The sequence below is a fragment of the Malurus melanocephalus genome, unplaced genomic scaffold (genome assembly GCF_030028575.1).
Source record: "Malurus melanocephalus ecotype Western Australia unplaced genomic scaffold, MMel_1.1 scaffold_27, whole genome shotgun sequence".
Lineage (NCBI taxonomy): Eukaryota > Metazoa > Chordata > Aves > Passeriformes > Maluridae > Malurus > Malurus melanocephalus.
The window spans coordinates 3,940,407-3,964,480 of NW_026623259.1; the positions used below are offsets into that span (position 1 = coordinate 3,940,407).

General features: G+C 39.8%; 1 protein-coding gene across 1 annotated transcript in view; it reads left to right on the forward strand.

The window, feature by feature from the left end:
* EIF2AK3 (eukaryotic translation initiation factor 2 alpha kinase 3) overlaps positions 1 to 24,074 on the forward strand; it is a 42,455-nt gene that overhangs the window by 16,255 nt on the left and 2,126 nt on the right. The window contains exons 3-16 of the mRNA XM_057390507.1: positions 5,515 to 5,709; positions 7,295 to 7,425; positions 9,125 to 9,359; positions 9,615 to 9,777; positions 10,663 to 10,800; positions 11,278 to 11,400; positions 11,944 to 12,164; positions 12,491 to 12,603; positions 13,633 to 13,755; positions 14,984 to 15,133; positions 16,180 to 16,945; positions 20,909 to 21,076; positions 21,601 to 21,702; positions 23,883 to 23,945. Coding sequence (XP_057246490.1) covers positions 5,515 to 5,709; positions 7,295 to 7,425; positions 9,125 to 9,359; positions 9,615 to 9,777; positions 10,663 to 10,800; positions 11,278 to 11,400; positions 11,944 to 12,164; positions 12,491 to 12,603; positions 13,633 to 13,755; positions 14,984 to 15,133; positions 16,180 to 16,945; positions 20,909 to 21,076; positions 21,601 to 21,702; positions 23,883 to 23,945 — 2,691 coding nt within the window. The remainder of the gene's footprint in view (positions 1 to 5,514; positions 5,710 to 7,294; positions 7,426 to 9,124; positions 9,360 to 9,614; positions 9,778 to 10,662; positions 10,801 to 11,277; positions 11,401 to 11,943; positions 12,165 to 12,490; positions 12,604 to 13,632; positions 13,756 to 14,983; positions 15,134 to 16,179; positions 16,946 to 20,908; positions 21,077 to 21,600; positions 21,703 to 23,882; positions 23,946 to 24,074) is intronic.

The window sequence follows — 24,074 nt, forward strand, 5'->3', positions numbered from 1 at the left end:
TTGTGGAGTATGGGGGGTGGTGGAAGGAGAAGAAAGATTGTAATAGATATAAACGTGTGTCATAAGGTACTTAATGTAGGCAGGAGTCAGGGACSAGGTTTGGTCATTCGATAGATGCTGTGAACTGTTGCTGGGTGAGCTGTACAGCCTGATGGTAAAAATCAGCCTTAGGTTTGAGAAACAGCTCACTGTTGCTGTGCAGACCTGGTGTGCTCTTTCAGGCTGTCACACCCCAGCTGAGATGAAACCTATTTCCATGGYGTCTCTGATGTGCCGCCCTGGCACAGGCTGGCTCTCACCTCATCAGAGGAGGAAGGCCACCTAATCCTACCTCYGTCAACAGCTCAGTAAAATGCTGATTTATCTGATGTCCAGGTGCAGCCTTTCTCATGGTCCTGGTCTCAAAGATCGTTTGGCAGGCACAGGAGGTGGTCAGGACACGTATGCACTTTTTAAACAACTATAGTGCTSAGATCAGAAGTAATGGTACTCAAAAGAAAGAAAAAAATTTCTAGACAAATAGCAGCCTGTCTGTTGGTATTTCCTGCCTCAGTTTCCTCATTGTCCTTGAAAGTGTCTCAGGTTGTTCTACTGATGTAAATCATGGACTCCCCTTTGCAGTCATTTTTTTTTCCTGGCTGGTTGAACAGCACTGTATGCTCTGAAGAATACTTTTCTCTTTCACCAGTGCTTTAGGCAGTGGAATAGCTTAACAGCCTTCSTTTTTCAAAAGATTGTACTTGTGTCCGGGTCTTTGTTCTCTTAAGGAAGTGGGGGTGTTGTGAATTCCCTTGCAGAAGTTTGAAGACTCTGGTTGGACCCTTCATCCCAGCATACACTGTCATCCTTGTAGTGCCCTKTGCTTCAGGATTTCTCAGCTAGCTGGAGGGAAAACAGATGAATCAGCATTGTGAAATCTAAGGTGAAGAGGAGAAATAACCTCTTCTATTGGAAGGAAGTCRTAAACCAATGGATCTGTGCAGTTAACCTTCCTGCATGCATAGCAAAAAAGAACGGACAATAAATCAGTTCCAGAGCATCCCCAGCTAGGGACATCGCAAAAAAAGTGTGTGTGTATGTATATCTATATATATCTATCTATATGTATATCACCTGAAAAGTCTGTAAACATTGACAGTAGGGATACCTGTGTTACTGTCTGTGGGTCTGTGTTTTTTTATTTGTTTGTTTTTTAATGTGGAGCATACCAGCTTGCTTTCTCTTTCCCATATTTCTTCGTGCAGACTCTTGTTTCTRCCCTTCAGAATAAAGCTGCCATATGTGACTTTTAATATGTTGCCTAGATTAATTTTAAATAGGCTTAAAAGACATAGTTCTTAGTGAGAAGTAGCTTTCTTAAAAGCGTGCTTGATGTTGGCTTTGATCCTGTTTGTTAAAGTGATCCTATTGTAGGGATAATCATAGAGGGGAAAAAAAACTGGTACCCTTATAATTTAAGATCATGTAGGTAGGTCTTAGTTAATTAGKAACTGGAATGAAGCTCTTGCAGCTTATAGTAACAGTAAGATTTGAAAACTACAAGCAGAAGTGTTAGAAAAACATAAAGGCATAAAATCCTATTTTAAGAAAAATATTTCACTTGTGCTTGRTTATTTCCTTGGAGTTAGTAGATAGTCCAGCCCATCTGTAAACAATAATATTGACTGTTTTGGCACCAGACTTGGCTCAGATGTGTCTGCACGTGAGCAGGCTCGATTTTTGCTTCAGATGATAAAGAGTGTTAGGAACAGGGTAGAATGTCACGCTTGCTGTTAAACAGCTCCTGGAAGCTTTAGTACTTCAGCTTGTTTTGATCTCTGTTTACACAATTTTTCCCTTTCTTTCTTTTTCTCTTTTCTCCACCGCTATAAATCAGCGGCTTCCTACGCCGATCAACCTGCCGTGGCACCTGGCGTACGTTGCCCTCCTTTCCAGTAAAGAGTCTAGACAGCAAATTCCCTGGAAGCGTATGCCATTCCGGATCGTTATGCCTTTTTGCTTTTTTGTGGAAGCTTTTTAGAAACTGCATTACCTCACCCGTCGGCCTGGAGATTGCGCAGCCCGCGCCGCTGATAGGGCTGCAGCACCCCGCGCAGAGCCAATGGAGAACTTGGGCTGCAAACTCATAATGAGCAAAAGAGCAGCGGCTCATTTAGGGCTCCATAGTTAATGTGGGGGCTTTTTTTAAGTGTTACTTCTGAAAGACAAGCCACTTAACAATTATGTGCCATATTGCTGACCAGTGAAGCTGAACAAATAGCTATTTACATTGACAGATCAGAGGAATGTGTAAGTGCATCGTGGTAACCTACATTTTCTGTGCCAAGAGATTTGCAGCTGACTGCCTGGGTGACTCACTCCTTGGATTAGGAGATGAGGTAATGCTTTTGAGATACAGGGTGATGTCATTCCTTTACCTGAGCTGCATGCCGATGCTACTTGCTAGTACTTTCAAGGAAAGTCCCTTTTCTGCTTCTCATGTACTAGAGAATGAGCTGCATAATTCAGATAGTTGTTATTAATGTCCTTCCAAAGCCTCTGGCTGAGCTGCTCTTTTAAAAACAGATGTCACCACAAGTGGCCACAAATGCCTTTTGTTACACATGTATGTGGGCGCCTGCAAGTGGCACATTTGCATACCTGCCCCATTCTTCCAATAAAGCTATTTTGTTAAAAGAAGACCTTTGTGGTAATCAGGTGCCATCTCTTGTCAAGCACCATGTCATGTAATCCCACTAATAAATAGAGTCATCTTAAAAGAAGGTGATTTTTTTTCTGTTTCTCTACTGAAATACCTCATTTGTGATGGTTAGTAATTCAAATGTCTCGCACTTAGGGTCAGTTTAACCTTATCCACTCCTACTCTGGCATTGTCCTTCACTCTAACACCCCTTCCTGCTGCCYGTGCTCCCTTTCCTGATGTGTTCGTGGACAGCAGTTGTGTCTTTTCTCAGCTTTTCCTTCCCAATGTCACCCAGGACATGCTGCCCCTGTGCACACCCTCAAGGTTGGGAGCACAGACAGGTGATCAGCAGATCTGACCAACACAGTGACATCTGTCCTCTGCAGCTTACGGGGACCAAGGTTTTAACAGTTGAGCAGGCACTGACCCACAGTCAGGGAATTTTCAAAGCCATGACCTGATTTAATCCATATATTGCGAGTGTACAGGTGTGTGTTGCTGAGTCAGCTTTGTGCATCTTGGAAATTTGGGTGTGGTTCCTAGAAATGGCCAATGTGTGTGTTGTTTGCCAGTGGAAAATTTCCTGCTCAGCTATGGGACAGGGGAAGCACTTGAGGTGACATATGTCATGCTGTCCCCAGAGCTTGCAGTTGTCCACAGAGAGTCTTCCTTGCTTAGCAGCAATTCCTGGGCAGTTTACATCACTGTCTCCTTTCCTCACAAACCTGGGATGGTCCCCACCCCTTGTACCAGAATATCTCATATTGGCATGGGCATTCAGGCTGCTTGCACATATATGGATCACGTGCAGATCCATCCAGAGGATTTGTTAATGCAAAGTAACAGCTGCACAAGCTAAAAGTTGTCATCAGAATTATTACACAYTTCTCAAAGAATATATTACAAAACATTTCGTGACATTACTACTCTGTGTTGAATGTTTTAACAAGGTACTCCACCATGGTTACAGCTGCAACTTTGGCACTGGCATTTTGATTTTAAAAAAGTAGTTGTTTTCCAAATCTCTCCAGTCTTTTCTTTCTTAAGATCACAGGGTTGCTCTTGATAATGAATGTTTATATAAACCTTAGTTGTTTGCATTACTTGTCCACTGATGAGGTGATTTCTACAGATGATACCCCCCATCTCTCACTGGARTATTTGCTTTCTTGTTGCTTTATATCTGTGTATATAGAGCTCTGTGTGTTTATTTTTCCTCTCCAGTAGTAGGTCATCATGCAACATTTCTTGTGTATCACATGCAGTGTCTTTTCCAGGATGTTTGGCYTTTATTGCCRTAAGRTAAATATCTGGGAGGGAAAGAACAYACCTAGTTTTGCTTTGTGAAGACCTTCTCAGCTAATCTCAAGGGTTTATTTTTATCATCACTTCAATTACACATTGTGCTCCTGAGAGGAGTTTTTATTTTAATGGTCAGTCATCATGAGGCTTTTCAAAGCTGGAAAGCATCGATATTGGATCCTTTAGGGATATTAATTACCAGCATTGTGGGGTAACTCACCTGAATATTCTCTTTGAATCAGTGTGTCTAACAGTGTAAGACAAGATGTTAGTCATGACATGCACACATCTACAACATCTGTCTTACCCTCACCGTTTAGGTGAATCCCAACTTTGCTTAATGCTGTTTGCTCAACTGACCCAGTTAGAGGARTAAAAAGTCCCATGTTACATGGAATTTGAATCATGAGGAAGACGTGGTTTCAGATCCTCACAGTGGCTCCAGAAACCATAAACAGAAACCTTCTGCATCTTTTGTATCACTTCGTAATACACATCTGCATCTTGGGGTCTGAGCAGGAATATGTTTTTCAGACTGACTAATACACGTGCTCCAGAAGTAGTTTTTAATTCCTAATGTGTAAAATATCTGACTTTAATGTAATTATGTTGTAGGATACTGCCCAAATGGACAGAGGTTCTGAAAAAGCACTAAAATCTCCCATGTTAATCCATATCCTCAGAAGCTAAGATTATGTGGATTACAGTTTCTCACTGTTCTTGATGGGCACAGCCACTGTGGCTCCACAGCATTAGTTATGGTCCATCATGCTGATAATGAGTTTCTTAATAAGTCCCTCAGTACTCATTGACAATGAGTCATACTTCYGAACCAGGATCTCCTTGAAAATCTCCATGTAATGGATGAAATATTGTATCCCAGTAAAGATTTTTTTTTTTTTTTTACTAGTGTGTTTAGGGAAAGCCAGGCCATTTTTAAAGGAACAGTGTGTTTAAAGATAAGAAAATTCTGAGAAGTCAGATTTAACTGGAGAGGCAAAGATGAAATGTGAGCTCTRATGTCAGTGATAATTGCTCTCCCTGCTTTACCGAAAGTCAGATATTCTGGAATACTCATTAATTGTGAAAACAACCTCAGTTTTTCTTTTAAAGTGCCACTGTCTTGAAACTATCACAAATAATCTGCAAAACTTTGCACTTTAACCAGTGACTGTGTCTTCAAGAATGCTTCAGCTCGCATCATAATTTTTGCAGTTTTGGATTAAACCTGTCAACTCATCAAGCTTTCAAATGTTTTGAAAAACTGTCACACACTGAACTGTTTTTATCTAAAAATAGTGAAATACAGATTTGATTTGAATTCCCGAAAGTTTTCTGTCTTCAGTGTAACCTTGAAAAATAGGGCTCTGCCATACAAAACTAATAGGACACTGGAGCATAATGCACTRCTTGCTTATACAGCATTTCTGTTTCCATTTGTGCTCCGTGTTTTGATAAAATTTTGATAAAATTGTGTTTTGATAAAATTCCAGTTAAATCATAGCTAACCTTGAATTCAATTATTTTAGGTGTTTGGAAACAAGATGATTATCCCTTCCCTGGATGGGGACCTGTTCCAGTGGGATCGGGATCGAGAGAGCATGGAAGCAGTTCCTTTCACRGTTGAATCTCTTCTTGAGTCATCCTACAAATTCGGCGAGGACGTTGTTTTAGTTGGGGGAAAGTCTTTGACCACCTATGGCCTGAGCTCCTATTCAGGGAAGGTAAGAGCCTGAAAAGTTGCTTTCTATCTGTCTGTTTCAAGCCCTGTCCTGCAAACAGGTAATTCTGTGATTGAAACTGTGGTGCAGCTCAAGTGTACAACTACAGGGCACAAAAGGGCAGAACCTGAGCTTCCTGGACTGCAAATGCAGAGTGCTGGAGCCCCTCTCTGCAGTCTCCTCCTGCCTGGGAACTCCTGTTCTGTCCCCTGTGCTGACTTTAACCCTTTGCTAAGCTGATTCAACTTCCTAACCCAGCAAGTCAATGTTCACTTTTTTCTGGATTACTTTTCTGCTGGATTGGCTGTAGCAAGAGGACAGGGAATGCTAGAGCCAGCACAAGGGAAAGGATGGGGTTTGTCACCAGAGCTGAGTGAGAGGATAAGAGGGATGACCTCTTTGTCAGRAGAGAGGAGTGGAGTTCAGCTTTATCATCTGGCTCTGCTTGAAGTAGAYTTTGCAGTTCAGGTCATTGTGTATCAATGAAGGGTTTAGGTGAAACTTTTTTTACTAACTAACTTCATATTTTTCAGAACTATTGAGAAAGGAAAAACATCCAACATATGCAGAAGTTTAAGACTTTTCATTGTTGTCACTCACTGTGTTTACTATCTCAGAAGAAGTTCTCTTTACATTTTAAAGTCATTTGTAAAAGTTAAATGTCAGATGTCGTTGAAGTGTTTGTAGATACTCTGTGTAATRCATTTGCTGATTCAGAAATGTTGTTGCATTTTAAAATGAGTTAAAAACAGATTCAGTTAAAACAATTTAAAGTTGCCAATGTTTGTTTTCAACGAAATCGGGCTAGGGTTTTTTTTTCATTTTCACCCTACAGTTTAATGCAGAACACTTGTGTGTTCTTGTATGGCCCCCAACCAGAGTTCATGAATTCCTTTTGATTTCCCCGCTGATAGCAGACGGCTGCTCCTCCTCCAGTCCTCAGAAAAGATTTTTTATTTCTGTTTTGATTYCTGGCTTATAGTAACCGAGCTGCCTCATAGAGGAAATAGTGCCTGACTCTTCCTTCTTRAGTTTGGGCAGTCTCTTGTCTTTGTCATTGCCCATGTAATGCAAATTCTGCTTGAGTTTGGGACTGTTGGAAAGTCTGTGTGRCTGTGAAAGTTCATTAAGCTTTTCCTTTTAATAGCTGACAAGGCAAAGGGAGAAGGCTTTGTGGTGTTTTATAGATCAATAAGTACTTCRTTAGAAGCTGATAGAGTTATGCTGAGACAAATATGACATGAAAGCAGAACTATGCTGTGGGTCTTGCAGGAATGTTCTTTTGATGTCCATAGAAATTGTGGGAAAAGAGAGAGCTGAGATTTCTTTCTGTTAGAAGTAGATGCAAAATGTAGTCAAAATACCAGAGACTGTAAACTTTCTGGAATCCTTTGAAAGTTTTAGTTCTGAAAAGCCGTTATCTCTTAAACCAGCCTTTTCAACATCCCTCCAGTCGAACATCTAAAGTMATGGATTTTCAAATTGCCTGCGAGCCAAGAACGGGCTTTAAGGATTGTTAGCTTTGAATACTTGTGTTGATTACATTTGTTTTGAAGCTGTACATGTGAGTGTCTGCCTTGTCCCTCAGGTGAAGTACATCTGCTCAGCCGTGGGCTGCCGCCGCTGGGACGACGAGGAGACGGAGCAGGAGGAGACGCTTCTGCTACACCGAACCCAGAAAACTGTCCGAGCTGTTGGGCCACGCAGTGGCAATGAAAAGTGAGTCTGAGAACTGGCCAGAAACAATCCCACAGAGATGGTGAGACAGRCAAGATAGGAATCAAATGACAATTGCATCCCTTGTGTTTACTTACCCCAGAAGAGTTTGTCACTGCTCTACTGCACAAGGCAAATCTCACTACCATGTTTGTTCCAATTGTTGCTTTTGTTCAAAAGGGGACAGTTTAAAAGTCTTCTTATRACCTATTCATTCATTTTTAAGATCTGTACCTACTGATGGTAACTATCATGGGGTTGTGTTTATACATAATGTCTTAAGCTTTCATTTTAAGTTGATATTTTAAATCATTCTTAAATCTGTGTTGTTTATTCGATAATGTAGGTGGTCTGTTTTTTCCAAGCTGTAGAAACTGGTTCAATCTGTGATTTTCCTAATGCTGTCACATTGAAGTTTCAATACATCAAGATTTCTGTAAAAATACAGACATGTATTCTACTGAAAAAAAAAAACCAAAAACCTACTTCATAAAATAAAAATTTAAAAGTTGAGTTCTGTACATAGATATATTAACTGCCCAGCAACATAGCGAAGAACGAGTCGTTCCCGGTTCCCCTGCTCCCTCTTCTGTTGGCAGCAGGATGTGACAGGTTGTGAATCTGTAGCCTATGAGAGARAACCTAATGAGAACTCAGTAGATTAACAGATCAGATGTCTGAGGGGATAAATCTTGGATTCTGTGTTTCTTGGTGACAGATATTAGCCAGGAGAGGTATGTCAAAACCATAGTATTTAGTCTTGGGTACCAGAATCCTCCTGTCTTTGTGGTCAGAAACAGAGGTGCTTTCCTGGTGACATGGAATGGATGGGAAACATCTGGGGTTTTAATCCAGACAAGTAAACATTTTTAATAAATCGACTGAGTCTATAAAATATGCCAAACTTTTACCATAAGGGTGTAAATTCTTTAAGGAGCCAGTTTGGGCTCCTGGTGGTTGCCAGACTGATAAGGAACTTTGGGTATCTGAACGTAATGTTCAAGAAATATTTACTTTTTCGTGCTGTTCCAGGCACAAACTTGCTGTGCTTTTCCCATCTGTATTTTTGTTGRTTTACAAGAATTGAAGACATTTTTTCTATTCAAGAAAACTGTTCCTTATACATTTCATCATGCACTTCTCTGTTTTCAGTGTTAGCTTATGGGACATGATCAGTCCACGTTTCATGAAGTGCCTGTCAAGGGATCTATGTTAGGTTGTATGTGGGATTAAAAAAAAAAAGAAAAGGCATTGCCCCTTTCTCAGTTTGAAAAATCTTATGTTTCCAGTTAAATCCACTTAATTAGTGAAGAGAAATTTGTCTTGTGTAGATTGCTGCTTCCTAAAAGCTTCATACTTACTGCTTTCATCAGCTACAGAATGTTTTCCTACTAAGTAGACTCAACTGTAGCACATAATTATTTTAATTTCCTTCTAAACCTTTAATGCTATTGCCCCTACTTCACCAACTTTTTTCTCAAGTTCACCCATCATGTTGGACAAGATTTCTCAGCTTGTTTGATTTGTGTTCTGGATTAGCACTCCCCTCCTGGTACAGTTTTGTTAATTTGACAGTCTGGGAGTTTACTATGAAAATATGGGCCAAATATAGGTAATTCAGTTTAGAATTTTCTGGACAGTACTTGGGACTTCYTTGGAATATGGAAGTTGTTTCAACAAAGGTTTTCTCTTTTTCTTTGAGGTGGAATTTCAGTGTTGGTCACTTTGAGCTGCGCTATGTCCCAGATATTGAAACTAGAGCAGGATACATTGAGAGCAATTTTAAATCAACTATGAACAAAGAAGAAACAAAAATTATTTCAGATGTGGATGAGCAGGAAGCTATGATGAAAGACACTGTGATAAAGGTCTCGGTGGCTGACTGGAAGGTGATGGCTTTTAACAGACGAGGAGGACATCTGGAATGGGAATACCAGGTAGGGTAACAGACAGAATATTAAATATCACAAAAGTGGAAGTTTTGAAGATGTCTTTCATCTTTTCTTTTCAGGCACTGTCTTTGTAAAGGAGCACACATCTGCTTGTATTTTTTTAACTAAAGTTCYGACTTTGAGCTGCTGCATCTGTTACAAAAATTTAAAYSAGGAATTTAAGCACATTGCTTTTCRTTATTCTTATTTAATAGCTCATTAATACAACATTAATTTTCCAATTACCTCTCTCCCCTTCAGTTTTGCACTCCAATTGCTTCTGCATGGCTGCTTAAGGATGGCAAAGTAATTCCAATCAGTCTGTTTGATGACACAAGTTACACTGCMAATAATGAGGTACTGGAAGATGAAGAAGATCTTGTGGAAGCTGCCAGAGGGGCCACAGAATCCAGTGTCTATTTGGGTGAGACACCAACTGCAGTATTTTCTGTAGTAAACATTATTCATTTTCTCTCTTGAAATTGTAGTAAAGCAGGTCTTTTTGTACTGATACAGTTCAAAAACATAAATCTTTTCCATTTTGGTTCTGAAATGTTCACTGCTTTGTAGTTGCAGTACACTGAAGATGACTAAAAGTCTCGAAATTTTAAAAGACAGGTTTACAGCTAACCAGGCAGTCTTATTGCCCATTAATTTGTACACTGAACACAGTGACTTACTGTGAAGAAAATTCAGGTTTTACATTGCTTAGTTTCCATCCAGCTGTCAGAATTCATTGGATGTGGTTTGTGACAATTTGAAATAGAGTGATTTGAGGTCCTCTTCCTCAGCTGTCTGTMTCTGGAAGATGCTTTGGTTTTCTGAGACTTGGTTTCCCTTAGCCTTTTTCTCTTAAATCTTTATTGMTTTCCAGATAGTGGTTAGAATAACAGATAAGGAATAACACTGGGAAGAAGCCAGATGGTTCCAGCCTTCCTGGTAATGGCTGTTTTGTGCAACATTAACAAGGTTAGGAAGTCTGAMAGAGATCTTACCTATGCAGATCCCAAACTGCTTTGTAGCTCTTAAAAATTGCTGGCATTTTCCCATAGCACCAGCTCTCCAGCAGTACAAATGAGATTTCCTGAACTCTTGATTTGCTAGAACAAAGGGAAGATTTACTTGGATTCATCCAGCCTAGTGATCAGAGTCAGTGTCTCAGGTTCTCAGAATATGAAGGAAACATATTTTCAAAAATTTTTTCATGTATTTTGTATTTTTATTTAATGCATTTTGACTAGGCAGTTTTATTCCAGGGGTGAAGAGAACCAAATCTAAAGACTAATATGCTTCCTTGTTTATTATTTAGGTATGTTCAGGGGCCAGTTGTATCTTCAATCATCAGTCAGAATTTCTGAGAAATTCCCAACCAATGCAAAGGCTCTAGAATCCAGAAACGATAATGCAATTATTCCTCTTCCCAAAATCAAATGGAAACCTTTAATCCGTAAGTAACAAATCAGAGTTTCATTTATGAACTTATCTCAAAAATGACAGGATGTCTTTCTGATTTCCTGTATGTTTCAAACTAGTCTAAAGTTTCTAGCTGTAAACTACTTCAGGAACTCTGTGCTTTATTAAGTGTTTATTTTTTTCTAATTAAGTATTTAATGTCTGCTTTCTTCTACTATGGATTTTATGCAGGGTATTTTTTAGTAATGAAATTTTTGGGTCTTCTCAATGGAATTTTTCAGCAAAAAGAGGAACAAGTTTTTTGCAGTGATGTGAACATGAGGGAATTGACTTGTCAAGTAGCCATTCCCTCAAAGTACCTATCTTAATGTTTCCTTGTATGAAGTTTGCTTTTCATGGTCTGATCCAAGAAGCATTTTGTAAGATCACRCAATTTGAGTTCTCTTTAAATTATTGTGAGAATAAATTTTACGAAMATTTCAGCTCAGAAAATTGTCTTTTCTGTGCTTAGATTCCCCTTCGAGGACTCCGGTGTTGGTGGGCTCTGATGAGTTTGATAAATGTCTCAGCAATGACAAATATTCTCATGAGGAATACAGCAACGGAGCACTGTCAGTTCTGCAGTACCCTTATGGTAGGTRAAGGTCCTGACTTGGAAGTTTCAAATTAGCAGCTTTACCCATTTATTATGTGTGGCATTCAATAAATGGCCATTTGTTTAATCCTATGTACATGTGTTTTTTTTAATATTCAGTGAAATTATTTCCCAGACTAGGACTTTGGATTGTGAGTAGGTACAATTAGTGCCACATAAAGCACATCAGGGTCAGGAATTGCTACTGCAGAGCTGTTGTGTGTGCTGCCACTGCCACTGATGGTTGGTTGCAGTGGAAAAATTTTGGGAATTATTTCTTTCAGAATTTACTAACAGTGCTGGAGACTCAGGATGGTTGACAGAAGTTTTCCATATGGAAGATATTCTGGTTTAAAGCTAGGGAGACCTGGTTGCTGTCCATGACCTTGATTAACTGCATTTGCTTTGATGCCATTTAAAATCATGGGGCGTGCAAATGAAAACACCCTGTGTCTGTTGAGGAGACCTATTAATGAAAAGCCAGAATTGTTTTGTGRGTACCTGCAAGTAAATCTGTGTTCTCTTTGTGTGTTTTACACACAGATAATGGTTATTACTTACCCTACTWCAAGAGGGAGAGAAATAAACGTAGCAACCAGATCACGGTTAGATTTTTTGATGACACAAATTACAAGAACATTCGCAAAAAGGATCCTGTTCTTCTGCTTCACTGGTGGAAAGAAATCGTTGGCACCATTATATTTTGCATCGTGGCCACAACTTTTATTGTACGCAAACTCTTCCATCCCCACCCTTACAGCAGAGTAAGTATTTTTTTCTGAATCCCAGATACAGAAAATATTATTTTAGCTGTTTCTTTCAGCTTTGAGTCTGCAATGAGTATTATTAATAAGTTAATAACTAATGAGATAACAAAATCAAAAGCCTAMATTTATTGTTTAATCTGTGTGTGAAGGCTGCCAGCTGCCACATACAATTTGCTTAGCTGCTTCAGCAAGCAGATTAGACTGCTTCTGACGTGTCTGGAGATATTTAATGCCATATCTAGGGTACAAGCCAGTCTCAGGCACTCAAGGAGTTGATTTTGTTTGTTTGTTTGTTTTGTTCTTGTTTTGGAAACCCTTGTTAGCTGCGGAAGGAGTCTGAAACACAGTGTCAGACTGATTGTAAGTATGAGCCCACTTGTGGAGACATTAAAGACAACAGCTGGAGTGATGCCAAGAACTCTGGATATGTGTCAAGGTGAGATCTGTTCAACACAACATAAACAGGGTGTTTAATTAGTGCAGCTACTAATACTGTCTGCAGATAGAATGAGTAGGAGTTCACCTGTTCTTACCTAGGAACTCCCAGTCCTCTGACTTTGCAGGATAATCAGCAGGTAGCACAAAGARCTCTGTGACCCCATTACTCATGGGACATTGCAGTTATGATTAGTCTCAGAAATTCCAGAGAGTCAACAGGTTACGTGTGATCAGAAATATTGCTCTCATACTTCTTGCTGATATGCAAAATGGGAGATTGATTCTTGTAGGTCYTAATCAGTGTTTACTCCATCTGTTCCTGTGTTTATGGTGTAAGGCAGTGAAAGACAGAGATGGAAACAGATGACATTTTATATACTCTTCAGAATAAGCAGTCTRTACTTGAAATAAAACCTTTAGTGGTTTTACAGAGAAGTTGGTTAAGACAGAAGGTTTAATAGGGGCATCTAATTACTGCTCCAGAGCAAATGTGACCATTTCCTTTACATTTGTAACTCAGTGAAAGTAAGAACTGGAGTGTTTAAAATGAGGCAGAGTAAGAAAGATGGTGATACTTAAGAACCGTGATATTTTGGACAGGATATTTAGAAGGACTAGTTGCACAAACAGTTATTTGGGGTGGGTTAAAGGCAAATCATGATTTAGGAAATACTTAGCTGTAAAAATGTGGACCATATCCTCATGWTCCAGTAGACTTGCAGTCTGGTATGCTGAAAAACCTCTTCAGTTTGGCCATTGCCCACAGAATGGGTCCTGCTGGCCTCTTATAGACTCTGCAGGAATACATAATCAGCAACTGTCCGTTTCATAGATAGAGAGCCATCTGCCACAGGGGTTGAGCAGGGGAAAAAAAGAAATGCTTCAAGTCCTTCCAYATGTTTTGCCTGTACAGAACTACTTCAATCACGRTCATAAATTACTTCATTTTTCTGTYTATACTAATGCATTTTTCTCCTCTATCCTCCCTCCCTTCTTCTGTCCCTTCCTCGCACCCCTCTGTTCCCAGATATCTGACAGATTTTGAACCAATTCAGTGTCTGGGTCGTGGAGGTTTTGGAGTGGTTTTTGAAGCCAGAAATAAAGTAGATGACTGCAAYTATGCCATCAAAAGGATCCGATTGCCCAACAGGTAATGAATGGGTTTGTTAAGACACAGAGGTAATGAATGAATGGTGGGATCCCATCCTACATGGAACCATCTGCTCCTGAACTGATTTCCCAGATATTTCATTAGGATGAATGACATACTTTTAATGGGGGGGCTGACTTAGTTCTGGCACAGAGAATTTGGCATATGTAATCCCAGCAGAGGTGACCTGCTTGGCCAAAACATTTGCATAGCAGAGCTCTTGTGAGGATGCTGCTCCATGGGGATTTCCTTGATGCATAGAGCCTTTGCTAACAGGACCAGTTACTGTAGTGCTGTTAATGTGCTTCTCTCCTTCCTCTCCTTATCTTTCCTACTCCATCTCCTCTTTCCTTTCTCTCTTTCACCCACTTTCTTGACTCCATTTGCCCATTTGTTTCATTTTCTGGTCCCACAAYCCCTACCTTTTCTCTCAGTCATAGGTGGTCAAGCCATGCTGCTGAATTACCCTACCCAGAACTTGCAGCAATTCCTTTTAGTGGGAGATGGGAGACACTGCTTCTGGAAATCTCRAGTTAGAACAGCAAGAGGGAGGGGGTAAAGATATGAAATCTAGAATTACTATTTTTTTGAATGTGTTAAATAAACGTGACTATTTAAGATTAAAGGTTTTGTACAGAAATTTAAGGTAGCCTAAATTCTTCTTTTCCAAGCATATTCGAACCCATTAAATAAAACTGTCAGATTTCATTTGATCCAGTTACAGTCCTATGAAGAGACATAAATTACTTCAGTAAGACAGGAGGCTAGCTGCTTTTCTGTCCACAGAACAAAAATAGTCCTTATACAGTCTCAGTCTCCTTACTTTATGCCAATTAAAAAACAAATACTAAGGTATTGCTATCTGTCTTTTGTGTCAGTGTCTTCTACATCCCTGTARAATATTGCTGTTTAGTAATCTTTTTTTCTATCCTTGAGAACAGTTGAGAAGGAAGATGAACCTTTTCTTCTTTGTTTTGCTGCCTATAATTATGTAAAAAGGAAAGGCTAAATATTGAGCCATTATAAGCACATCCTGCTCTTCCACACTTGTAACCTAAAGGAGTTACTCTGGGGAATTTAAGACATATTTTTATTTTGATATGAAAAGCAATGCTACTGGCCTSGTGTATACTGGGCCAGCTTTGATTAAATCCCTTTGCAGAAATKTTTGTGCTGTGCTGTTGCTTTTTGTGACCATGTCTCTTGTTCTTCTCACCCCAAACCACAGGGAGCTGGCTCGTGAAAAGGTGATGCGGGAAGTCAAGGCTCTGGCTAAGCTTGAGCATCCAGGGATTGTTCGCTATTTCAACGCATGGCTTGAAGCTCCCCCTGAGAGGTGGCAGGAAAAGATGGATGAACAGTGGTTAAAAGATGAAAGGTAACTCAKAGGGGTCTTTTTAACAATTGAATTTGAGATTGTACTTCAGCAGAACTGGAAAAGTGGTAGAGCATCCAGGAAGATGGACAGACTGTAGGAAAGAGGTATTTATTAACTTAGCCTACCAACTTTTCAATTGAACAAGGTACAAATAAATCACCCTTCTGCAAAGTGTCTCTCAGTTTATGGGTCCTCTCTTTGTTAAGGTCCTTTCAGCTAGGGAAACATGATCATTCAATTATGAACTTACGTAACTGAATCTCTCAGTGGTTGCAAGGTTGGAGCATTTCTACTGTGAAACTTTGACATCTCTGCCTTTTTTGTTCTTTTCTACTGCTTTCTTCCTTTTCTACTGCTTTCTTCCTCTTTGTTGTCTTGAGTTAAATGGACCTCATAMAATACTCCAAGGCTTCAATGAATTTATTTCAGCAGAAGTATGTGAGGGATAATCAGAGTGATGATTTGTGAAACTTGGTAGAAGTAGGTTACAAGTAGAAAATTAGATAAAGGAGTTAGAAAATGTGAGGAGAGAGGAAAAGTGGATGTATGTAGGCATTTATAGAATGAGGCCTAATGGAAGACTATTGGGTGGTTTCATAATAACATCTTCACATGCCTCACAATTTTTAGAATACTGYGACCTTTATATTTCAGGCATCAAATTAACATTTCACAGCTGTAATTCTTCCAAGGYACTTTAAATAGTCCTTGTAATGCATGTTCCAAAGGGCTGGATTTTTTTCMAACTGAAGATGAGCCTGATTGCACATTGGGAATCCAGGCAGTACAGCTTGCTAAATATCCCTTTATCAACACTTTTGTCTCAATGAGAAAACATTATCCGTGCTAAGACACAGATGCTACATCCTGATTATTAGTGAATTATTATTCCCACACTTGGGTAGTCATTCCATGTTGTGGTATGGGTCTCAGGGGTAGCAGTTGTTAAAATCTGGGCTTCTGGAATTGCATTTTTAGTGGAATGGTTGGAATGATGGAATCTACTACATTTTCTCYAWAAYTGATCTCTCAATTTTGTCTTCTAGYACTGATTGGCCTCTCAGTTCTCCCAGCCCAATGGATGTCCCATCATTTAAGATCAGAACAGAGCCATTTTCAACAGAGGAGCACATTGAAGTTACTGCAACTTCATCAGAGAGGGTGAGGTCTGTGGGGATTCCCTGTGGTCAGTCAGATTCATCTGGAAGCCAGTTTTCTCCTCTGGAATTTTCTGACACAGACAACAGGGACTTGCAGCACTCAGAAGATCCACTGCTAAACCTTCAGGACAGTGTCCTTACGGGCTGTGATGTAGAAGACAGTACTATCAAYAGTAATGAGCTGGGACACTCCTTGGAAATTTGTTCTTCAGCTGTTCCCGTTGTACAGCTGAAGGAAGGRACCTCCTCCTCTATTGTGTTTGAGGATTCTGGCTGTGGAAATGCTTCTAGTAAGGAAGATAAAGTTGATGTTTCACATAATGAGAGTCCTGAGGATAAAGGGAAAAGTACAAAGGAATCTGATAACAAGAAATCTGCTTCAGGAAGTCCCCTCTCTGTTTCTCCTCCAAGGCCAACAAGTTTAAGCCTGGACCTTTCYAAAAATACTGCAGAAAAAGTCAAACCCACCTCTCCAAAGGTGTATCTTTACATCCAGATGCAGCTCTGCAGGAAAGAGAACCTTAAAGACTGGATGAGCAGAAGATGCTCCATAGAGGAGAGGGAAAGGACAGAGTGCCTGCAGATCTTTCTGCAGATTGCTGARGCTGTTGACTTTCTGCATGGCAAAGGATTAATGCACAGGGATCTCAAGGTTTGTATCCATAGGCTGCTGTATGTGAGAGGAATATGGCACTGGAGACACAGCMTYCTAAAATAGTTGACTCTTATCACTGACCTCAGCATGAGTGTTARAAAAGCTGAATTAATGTGTACAATAATCTAGAGGTGGAGTGCTCCAGGAAATAAACATTCATCACTTGTTACTGCAATTAAAGTCTTACAGCAAGACTTCTTGTACCTGGCACAGATCAGTTGCATTTGTTGTATGGTATTTTTAATTCATGTTCTTTATGCAGGGTTATTCAGTGCTGAGCTGTGTGACAAAGCTATTTTGGATCCTGTTCTWCTATTTCAAGTGAAGCAGATAATTGGCAGTGTGGAGCTTCCAGTTGGACTTGATCGTAAAAATCTTTTCCAACCTAAATAATTGTGTGATTCTAATTCTGGTATTTTCCTTCTTTCTATAGCAATACAGCCCAAAAGGAGCARTGTTACTCTTGGTTAGAGAAAGTAAAAATTAAATATTACTGCTCTGAGATTGAAATGTTAAACTGCCCTGGAGCTGAATTCTGAGCCAATGCCAGCTATCACAATGCAGCTTTCTGAAGGATTCACAGTGTTTTTAATGTCTGATAGCATCCAGACARTGAGGACTGGGAAAGATGGTTTTAACCTCTGGTGTTCAGTGTAACTGAAGTCAGGAGTAACTTGTACTTCCTATGCTAGTGCCTAATTTTGCTGAAACTTAAAGCACTGCAAGTGTCAGAATGTGTAACCAAATATGCATATTTAATTTGTAGCTGAAGCTGAGGTTGTTTTTATTAGGACAAGCTCTGAAAAAKGGATCCCTTTTGCCAAAAGTGGAGAGGCAGTTCTGTTTCTCTTTGCTTGTTTGGGGAGTCATTAATACCTTCCTCAGTGGAGTGATTACTGAAATGATTGTAGCTTCTCAGATGGTAATTGTTTGGTATCAGCAGAAGCAAAAGATAAAAACTGCCATCTCAGTTGTGGCAGTAAAAGGAGGTTCAAATTCAATAATCCTGGAAGGATATGTCAGAGTTAGAAAATCTCGTGAGCTCTTCCAAGTATTTTCTTTTCCCATCAGCATTAAGCAATTACYTTGAACCAGTAATCTGACAAATCTTTAATGCTTGAGAAACTGACCATAAAAGTAATTAAATCCCTGTACTAATATGTTGCTAGACATGTTAATTAATAACCTTGCTTAACAATACTGTCAGTTGTAGCCCTCTSCAATCTTCTCTGAGCTCACTTTTCAGCAAACCTTATGTAGATCTTCACTTGAAACTGTATTAGTATTAATCAGCAGGTGTGGAGTGTTTTGTTGGAACATCTTAAAAGTTCCATGCTGGCAGCAGTTTGAACAAGAGATTTAATTTTGTTTACTTATTATAACCAACTTGGAAACACGCCCCCTGGATGAACAAATTCCTCCTTCAGGAAACTTTCTATGGTTGTGTAGATGTTATTCTTGGATCCCAAAGTTTATTTGTCTGTTATGTGTTAATTTGGTCAAAACAACAGCCAGTATATTTAATTATTTTCTATACTTTTCAGAAGCTCCTAGGAAGAGATCTCATCTAATTTTGTAATTTGTCCAAGAGATCGGTCATGCAGCCCTGAGTTGGTGCCAGCACTAACAAGTGAATAATCTGCAAAGCTGCTTTATCTTGGCTACAGGCAGAGCTAAGTGATAGCAGAGGCCAGGTCTTGCTCCACTGGCACCAACAAAAGCTGGTAGATCTATGTGAAAATTTTGTTTGTGTGCATATTAAAAGATTCAAGAAGTAATTTAAAGTATTTAAATTAACAGTACACATTAAAATGCACTAATTAGGCTCCTGCTAATCAGAGATACTGTAATGACAAGATGGCAGGAATTTATGTGGGCAGCTGAAGAGGTCAGAGTTCAAATTCTTTTGAAGAAAATGWAGTACAGAAACAAAAGTCTGTCTGTCAAGTGAATTTACTGTTATTCCCAGSATAAGCTGTCGGTCATGCTTGGCAGCTCAAAGGAAATTATCAGTTTCACAGAACTGCAAGAACAGTCTGGGATGCATTTTGCAGCATTAATTGAATTAAACAGAGTCTTCCAGATGTGTGAGAAGCTTATTCATGTCTGAAAAAATGAGAATTCTTATTCTGAYKGAAGAATATGGAGAGAGATTTCTTTGTGCAGGTGGCAAGATAACTAAATTAGAGGGTGGTTATATTTGTCGTATTCTTCTGATGATTTAAATCAAAACTGTGTACATCTGCCCTAAGCTGTTTCTTCCCAAAAATGATCTTCATGGTTTATTTTTGCTGGTATCTTGCAACAGCAGAGTCCATTCCTCTTATTTGTAGAAACTATGTGCCAGCCTATTCAGAGACAGTCTGTGTCCAGCCAGAGAAGTACTGAAAAGAAACTTCCTTTAAGAGGTGTTTTTCCCCAGGAGGCAGGGCAGATCTTGTTGACTTCTTGTCTGTTTTTAGAGGAGGAGAATGGAGACCAAAAAAATGGGATAAAATCCTTAATGGAGGTATATGTTCCTTGAGCATTAAAATTCTGATTTTAAGACTTTGGCAGTGTGGGTGTGCTTGGAGGGGGTGGATGCTCTGTAAATGCTTCAGCCAGAGCCTGGTGACCCTGTGGGTTTACAGGGCAGTGGCTTTTGTGCCCTGAATGCACTGTGACTCCAAGGGTTTGACATTCAGTACAGGGAAATACAGTGGGAGATGGGACCTGGCTCAGAAGGCAGTTTCAGAGGCAGGATGTGGGCATGGGATGTGGAACTGTTCCTGTAGTGCTTATCTCAGAGCTGGCCATACTTAAAAAAAAACAAAAAACCAAACCTAGAAGCCTTTTCTCTGTCTTGTTTCTCMTGCACACAGTTGGTTTGTCTTTAACTGAGGAAATTGGATGGACTTTGAAATAGGTCAGCTTTGTAGTCCTTTATCTTCTGGAAGAATATTGGCTTCTGTTTGTCTGAGTGCTCCTATTGCAGGGTTTATGTCAGTAAAACACAGACCACGTTCTCCCAGCCACGAGGGTCCAGGAGCTCTGAGAGAGCTTTCCCAGTCCCACCTTCCTCTTCACCACAGCTTGGCCCTTTACAGCACCCTGCTGYTTCCCTCTCCTTACAGGATCAGTCTGTTCTTCGCCCAAAACTCTGTGTTTGTGTTTGTAACCCAGCTGGAGTGCTTGTATTTCAAAGAAATAATCATTATTTTGGTGGAAGTTGTTCTATCAACCAGGATGCAGATTTCTTGAAAAACTCTCCGGGATGTGCACCATTAGCAAAGGGACATCTCTGTTCCAGCTTCTTTTATCAGAAGGTTAAGCCAAGGATGGTGGTGTGTGACAAACACACAGGTTAAAGGAGAGTTAAGCTAGATCATCACTTGCTGCTCTTATGAATTGCAAAGTTCTTAAACTTCGATCAAAAATAAACTTTAAATTCTGTTATGCAAACGGCTGTTCCCCTGTTAAACTGCACTGAAAAGCAGATCTTGTTCCCAGACTCCCATTGTGTCTGTAATTTAACATGAAGATAAAGTGCTATGTTCTGGTTGATAATACAGAAAACTACTCCAGCACTTAGAGATTAAAATAAAAAAGCTGAGGAGTTGGAACTGCAGCATATGGTGTGAATGTGCCATGTGATGGGGAGCTGGATAACTTATCTGTGCTTCTCYCTGCAGTGTTGACTCTGTGCATGTTCCTCACCTGTGTGCTGCTGGTAAACCTCTGCTGAATGGCAAGAAATGAGCAGTCTGAGTTTCAGGAAGACATTGGTTACTGCAGGAATAATTCTTTTTTCCTGAATAGCTACAAGAATAGCTGCAATTCCTATCTGTTGTCCTTCAGCATTCAGTCAGTGTTTTTCACCCTGACAGCTTGGCTTCTGAGTTCAAACCAAATGTTGTAACCACTGAAACTCAAACACTTGTTTGTTACTTACTTTTTCTTTTCACCTCTTTGTTTTCTCAGCCTTCCAATATATTTTTCACAATGGATGACATAGTAAAGGTTGGGGATTTTGGACTGGTGACTGCTATGGACCAAGATGAGGAGGARGAATCTGTACTGACCCCAATGCCAGCTTATGCCAGGCACACAGGACAAGTAGGGACCAAACTCTACATGAGCCCAGAACAGGTTTGTGCTCTCTTCCCCAGAGCTGTATTTGGCAGTGCCTGAATTTTTGAAACCTCAAAGATCAGGTTCTCCTAGTAAACTTTTGCAATCAAGTTACTTTAATTCTTTAATTCTCATCAAAATGGAACTAAATTGAATTAAATTTGAACTAAATTGAATTAAAAAATTAATATTAAATGTATTTGTTATAGCAAAAAAGTGGCTAATTATTCAGACTGGATGCATTCATTTTTCTTGCTTTAAATGCAGTATAGGAAGGTAAATATAGAAGATTTCACTTAAGTGAGRAAGGACACGCTTGTCCATGAGGTTTAAGTAAGGTGAAACATTTTGCTTTGCAGCACAGAGGAGCTGAGGATCAGGGTCTTGCTCCCTGGTGCTCATTGCTGAAGTTTGCCAACATTCCTGTGCTGTAGCTTTCAGCTCTGCACAGGGCTGGTCACTTCCACGGGTGGACTTGCAAAGGTGTTGTTTACTTTGTAGTGAGTAGCTTGATTGTCCTGATCCTGATTTTGTCTTCTCAGATCTGTGGGAACACGTATTCACACAAGGTGGACATCTTTTCTCTGGGACTGATTCTCTTTGAGCTGCTTTACCCTTTCAGCACACAGATGGAGAGGGTCAAGGTATGTATGGTGTAGGGTTATCCTCAGTTTGAGAATTTGTGTAAAATAGCTTTTTGTTTGGTGAAACACTGGCAAGAGGTCTCTATCCTGTTTTCTTTGGAAAAAGGCCTTGCAGCTAGGAGCACAACTTCTTTATCAGCCTTGTGCAGACCCCCTGAATCACTGAAAATAAACTGCAGTCTTCCTAATGTGTGCAGTTGAATTGAGGCTTTAATTTCTTTACAAAGCTCCTCTGTTGTCAAGCCAAGTAAGAGAAACTATTGAACTACGATATCCAAGAACTCAAACAACAAATACAGCTTGTGACTTAAGCCTACCAGCTTGGTTTTCATTCAAGAATTGGAATCGTGCTGTGCATTTTTATTATTTCTTCCTTCCTTTTCATCTGCAGTGCTTTTTCACCCAAAGCACTTGGTGAAAAATGGCTGTTCCTTTTCCTATAGCAAGTCTTAGCTGTGAGTCTTGCTCAGCTTCAAGCACAATCTTCCCATAACTGATGACTACCATTGCACCAGACATTAATTGGGGATGTTTGATGGTGTATTACAGCTCTTGCTTGCTGTTAAAATGTGTGAGATCCATCTTGCACAGGAAAAAGTTCATTGAGAACAGGGGCTACAGCCAGAAAGGTCTTTCCTCTGTGGCAAGCAGTGACCTGTGCAGGAAAGAGAGARTCATTAAAACTTGTATTTATAATTTAAATGTGCTTGGGGGATTATATTCTCAGGTGAAGATGGAGTGGGTTTAGCAGAGAGGTAAGAAACAACTTAAACAGCAGCCTGACCAAATGCTTCACCTRTTGCATTCTTGTGATTAAAATGCTCTGGCTTTTAATGGCACGAAAGAGCATAGTCTAGAGGAGGAGTTGATGTTTAATTTGACCCCCTTGCACTGAAACCGATTTCAGTTTCTCTAAATCAGTTTTGCTGAAACAAAGTACCCATTGGAAAGAGTACCCATCCTGAATTCTCAGATTTCTCACAGTCGTGACTACAGGCCTTGCCTTCCAGTTTCTCTTCTAAGAACAGAAGCAAAACCTAAATTTCATCTAATTCAAATGTTTTACTTCAAGAGGGTGCTAAAAGATTGCCCTGACTTTCCAGGATTTTCACTGTCATTTCACTCTTTTTGCTAAAAGGAAACCCCTGCCCTTTCATTGCCAAGTTCTGGAGTTTGGCTACTGCAGTAGTTACACTGAGGTTTTCATTGGCATCAGCCAAGCATTAGCACTGCTTGTTGAAGCAAAACATGCTCTGCCTGACCAAGTAACCCAGCAAATTCTAGGAATTTGTGACAACTGGCTGGAAAAATCCCCAGAGGTGGAGCACGAGAAGCTGCCTCTGTCTCAAGCTGTGAGCAGTTAGTCTGTAGCAGTGCMATTCATTTCCAGATTAGCTGTTTGAAAACAGGTCACTAAAATGCAGACTGAACTGGCAGAAAATGAGAAAAGTTTTTTGAAGCATTTTAACATCCTAAAACTCACTTCTCTTGAACAGGAGTTTTGGCTGTTGCCCATCTCTCTATACTTGGTCACTTTATACTTTCAGTGGAGTAATAGTGAAATGAATTTTGATTTMACTTTAGAACTCTTGTATTTTGTGCCCTAAGTTTTGTGAAGGAAATCATTCCAAAAAAGTTGGAAGTGCAAAATACTGTGCTTCTGGCTGAACATGGGGAAAATACTTGTCACTAGATGGAGCCAGTGGCTTTTGAATGGAAGAAACACAGRAATAAATACCCAACTGCTCTCCAAAAGTCTGCTCATTTCTCCTTAAATGTTAAACAAAGATTGGAACTTACCTTTTTAAGGCAGAGACTGTCATTTCATGTGTCATAATACTGGTGTAGGCCACCTTGGGGTTTATGGCTGGTGCACAGATTTGTTAATTTTGTTCAGCCAAAGTGAGAAAGTACTGATTTATGTATGTGGCTGATATAAAACTGCAGAGATCACAATTCTTGGAACACTCCTGTTACAGGTTCTATACCTAGGAAAGCAGCAACTCACCTGTTCAACYATATTGTGATTTTTAAGCACTAAAGCAGCACTTTAAAACAAAGGGAGTTTKTTCCAGCAGGCTGATTTGTTTGCATAATTTGCATATCTTTGAAGGATRGGGTAATATTACTGAAGAATGATGTTTTGGAAAAGTTACATGTCGTTCTTCATATTTTTGCAGATCTTAAGTGATGTTAGRAATTTGAAGTTTCCACCATTGTTCACTCAGAAATATGCACAAGAGGTAGGTATATTTGATGCTGTTAATTGTAGTCTTTTCACTAATAATTGTAGCTTTTTTTCTTTGCTCTCTAATTACTTTGCAGGTAAAAATGGAGAAACCAAGTAGCTTTCATGATATTAAGATGCATTT